The sequence below is a fragment of the Eurytemora carolleeae genome, unplaced genomic scaffold, assembly GCF_000591075.1.
Source record: "Eurytemora carolleeae unplaced genomic scaffold, Eaff_2.0 scaffold1603, whole genome shotgun sequence".
Classification (NCBI taxonomy): domain Eukaryota; kingdom Metazoa; phylum Arthropoda; class Copepoda; order Calanoida; family Temoridae; genus Eurytemora; species Eurytemora carolleeae.
The window spans coordinates 13,887-18,084 of NW_019397701.1; the positions used below are offsets into that span (position 1 = coordinate 13,887).

Here is a 4,198-nt window from a genome sequence, read left to right on the forward strand (position 1 = left end):
GGATTTACAGAGTTCCGTCTCTATATTTTCCTTGTTTTTTGGCAAGAGGGGGGAGGGGGGGTTGGGGAAGAGAAGCATAGAGAAACCCCTCCTTCTCTGTACTATATTATTATCTCAAAAATTATTATATTTTTGGATCTTTATATTTTTGGCAACTTATATTTTAGTCCGTTATATTTTTGGTGGTTATATTTTTAGTGGCTATATTATTAATATTATATTTTCCCTGCCCATCCACAAGGGATCCTAAAAGCTCAATTTTTTAATTCATGAATTGGCCCATTTCTAACATTCATTACTAATAATGGGCCAAGTGAACTAGTTTTTAAACTAATTTCTCCTGAAAAATAATTAATTTCATCATTAGGAAAATGTGTCTGTATTTAGTTTAACATGTTTAATACATATTTTAGATAAAATGGCGGAGAATATGAATAAAGAATCTGAGATAACCTCTACTGTAGAGGATACATGGTTTGTGAATATACCTGAAGTAAAAATAAAGCTGGATAATGCAGAAATACAAGGTAAACTTTATAATCTTGTAAACTTTTTGTTACAGTTATAAAATGAATATAATGTGATAGAATATATACTTGGAATCAAATAGGTTGTCAAGTACAATAGATGGCAACAGAAAAATCGACCAACTGCGCACAACGTCATATGTGTCAAATGAAAAAAGAAAGACGACATGTCCTCTAATTAGTAGGTATGATTTCCAAGATTTGGTGGAGATAAATGTCGTCTTTGTAGGAATACGTAAAAAATATTTACAACTCCAAATTAGATAGAGTATTTTTACTGTCGTTTGGTGGCTTAATTTTTTTTCTCTGTATATCTATGTAAACTAAATAGTCTGAGGGAGGGTAAGGGGCCTCCAGGCCTCAACCCTCTAAGTAGCATTAAAGTAAATATTTTAGGGTTATTATAGATTTACTGTTCAATTTCTAAAGCCAGCTTATTTTTTTTTAAAAATTAGACTTCTATTTTTTTGAAACACTCATACTTTATACAAATTATACAAAAAATCATTTGGATTACCTTGTTTTAAAAGTGACGAAGTTTTGGTGGGTTAAACAATGTCTGAAGTATACACAATATCATCATACACAACAACAACAAAAAACAATAATAAAATACAAAAATATTTTTAACTGTTTATTAAAACATAAATTGGCCTTTTTGTTTCAAATTTCGGATCATGTGATGACCTTGTTTGCTTACATTTAGATGCCTTATTCTTTGGAAAAAACGTATTTTTACAAAAAGGTTGATAATGTCTGTGGGAATAGATGGATTTTTTAACCTCATACTTTTTGACAATCTTTCAATTGGCTCTCTCGCCATGTCAATGGTTTTACCGTGAAAGGTACNTAATCGAAAATTATTATAATTTTGGTCGAAAATTATTATGTTTTTGGATCGTTATATTATTGGCAGATTTTATTTTTTTCAGTTATATTTTTAGTGGTTATATATATTTTATGTGGGTAAATATAAAAGACATGTTAAAAGTACACACGAAGGAGTGAGATATCCTTGTTCTCAATGTGAGTTTACTGCAACTACAGCAAGTCATGTAAAGAGACATGTTGAAATTATACACGAAGGAGTGAGATATCCTTGTCCTCAATGTGAGTTTGCTTCAATTACAGCAAGTGATTTAAAGAGACATGTTGAAAGTACACACGAAGGAGTGAGATATCAATGTTCTCAATGTGATTATGTTGCAACAAGAGCAAGTAACTTAGAACGTCATATTAAATATAAACATGAAGGAGTGAGATATCCTTGTTCTCAATGTGAGTTTACTGCAACTACAGCAAGTCATGTAAAGAGACATGTTGAAAGTATACACGAAGGAGTGAGATATCCTTGTTCTCAATGTGAGTATGTTGCAAGAAGAGCAAGTCATTTAAAGAGTCATGTTGATAGTATACACGAAGGATTAAGATATCCTTGTCCCCAATGTGAGTTTGCTGCAACTACAGCACGTTACCTGAAAATTCATGTTAAAAATAAACACAAAGAAGTGATATAGCCTTGCCCTGAATGTGAATCTGTTGGAATATGAAGAGTCATGTGGAAAGTAAAATGTTGTCTGATGTGTTATGTTTTGATTAAGCATGAATATTTTTAAAGTTAGTTCCACAGAATGATGGTTGATTGCTTGTTTGTTTTGTAATTGAATCTAACTGGAGTATCTAATGTTTTCCTTAGATTTTGTTTATTACCTTGCGTAGATTCTCAAATACAGGGTTACCCACAAAAGATGAGACTACATAGACGACCTGAAACTCAGAATAATATGATTATGAAGATACTAAGGTTAAATTAAGTTTGCTGCTGTAATGGGTTATTTAATGATTTGGCAAAAAAAAAAACAAGTTTACATTAGCAGGGAGTCGTGAATATAAGGAAACAGTCTGAAGTTTTATCTTTTATGAGTAACCCTTTAACCTAATTATTATATGCTCCCTTTAATTTAAAATAATTTACAAAATCACACTTTTATAAATTTAGCTTAATACCTGATTGTTATTTATTTTCTGTAATCTGTGTTTTCAAAGGATATTTTTATATCTAAATATGAAATTGGTCAATTACAATGTCATTTATAAATTTGTTCAAAACTATTGATTTTAATTTTCAGAAGACTTCATTGTCACTTTGGTAGGGGAAAATGCGGGAAATAGGGGTTGTTGTATGGGGGGGTCTATAATCGAGGTTCCCGACCGAAAATTGATGACTACTGACATCCCACATGGACCTGAAAAAGTTTTTGAAAAATTTCCGGAAAATACAGGAAAAAATTAGCTGACATATTTTAGATTTTGATTCTTAAACTGTAATATGTATGCAACAAATCTGAGAAAAATTTCAAGGAACGAAGTAAGAAGGCTTCAAGGGCGTTTTTAAGGGAAAAATGCAGGAAAGGTGGTGAAATTGTATTAGGACAGGGTGAAAGGTATTCTGAAAGTCTAAAATTGAGTTTCCCAACAGATGACTATTGACACCCAATGCGGGACTAATACAGGTTTTGAAAAAATGAGAGGAAATTGTTGTTTTCTCCTGTTTTTGTTTTTATTACGAAATAGTTCTCATTCAGGGCTGCATGAAAAAATCTGAGAGAATCCATTATTTAAATAAAATCTTTAAAAATCTTTTAATTTCTAAATTTTTCTATTTTACTCTGAATGTATTTTTCAGACAGAATGGCCGAGATTATTAAAGAAGAATTAAATATGGAAGACTTTGAGATAAAAGAAGAAACAATTTCCTTCAAGGAAGAAATCCTTCCCTCCTCTACTGAAGATAATACATGTACTGTTAATCTACATAAAGATGATATAAAGATGGAAAATACAGAAATACAAGGTAAACTTCACAATATTAAATATTTTAAATAATATTTGTTTGATTATAAACTGAGTAGACTAGCTTAAATTGTCTAGCTCATTCCCCCCCCCACACATGCAAATTCAATACATACGTCTAATTTACATCAAATAAATATTCCTATAAAAGTAATATATGATGTAATCTTAATTTTGAAGGTTAGGTTAGAGTAAACCAATTTCTGGGTTAAGGTTTGAATTTTTTTCTCGATTTATTTTCTTGTTCTTTACTATTATATAGGCCAAAACTAATGTTAAAAAAGTAGAATATGTCTATGATAATTTGATGGGTTCCATGTTTTCCCCTACAGCTATGCTTGTCCCTTCCACCCCACCCTCCCTCCCTCCTTCTCCTGCTCCTCCTCCTCCCATGCCTTTCTTCCCTCTTGTCTATTGTTTACATTCAGGAAAATGAGCAAAGAATCTGCGGAAAATATTGATGCATATAATATATTACCTTTTATAGCTAACCATAAAGCAAGGCCACACTGGAAAAATATAACGCCAATAATAGAACTACCAATAATATTACTGACAAAAATGTAACCGGCCAAAAAATAACTAAACTAAAATATGACCACTTTTTTACTTAGAATATAACCATATTTTGACCAATAAATGTAACTGTTTTCTCAAACAAAAATATAATCATTTCTTTTAAAAAGAAATACCATTTTTAAATTCAAAATATTAACATTTTTAAATCCAAAATATTACCATTTTTAAATTCAAAATATTACCATTTTTAAATTCAAAATATTACCATTTTTAAATCCAAAATATTACCATTTTTAAAT

The 4,198-nt window shown here is 30.4% G+C and overlaps 1 protein-coding gene across 2 annotated transcripts in view; it reads left to right on the forward strand.

Moving 5' to 3' along the window:
- Nucleotides 1–2,059: 2,059 nt before the first annotated feature.
- The window catches only part of LOC111715543 (zinc finger protein 271), an 11,350-nt gene continuing 9,211 nt past the window's right edge, over nt 2,060–4,198 (forward strand). The window contains exons 1-2 of one of the 2 annotated variants that reach the window (XM_023490897.1): nt 2,060–2,613; nt 3,007–3,381. In XM_023490897.1, coding sequence (XP_023346665.1) covers nt 3,201–3,381 — 181 coding nt within the window. In that variant the 5' untranslated portion in view covers nt 2,060–2,613; nt 3,007–3,200. Of the gene's footprint in view, nt 3,382–4,198 lie in introns of both variants that reach the window. The other variant, XM_023490896.1, reaches the window with a different exon arrangement.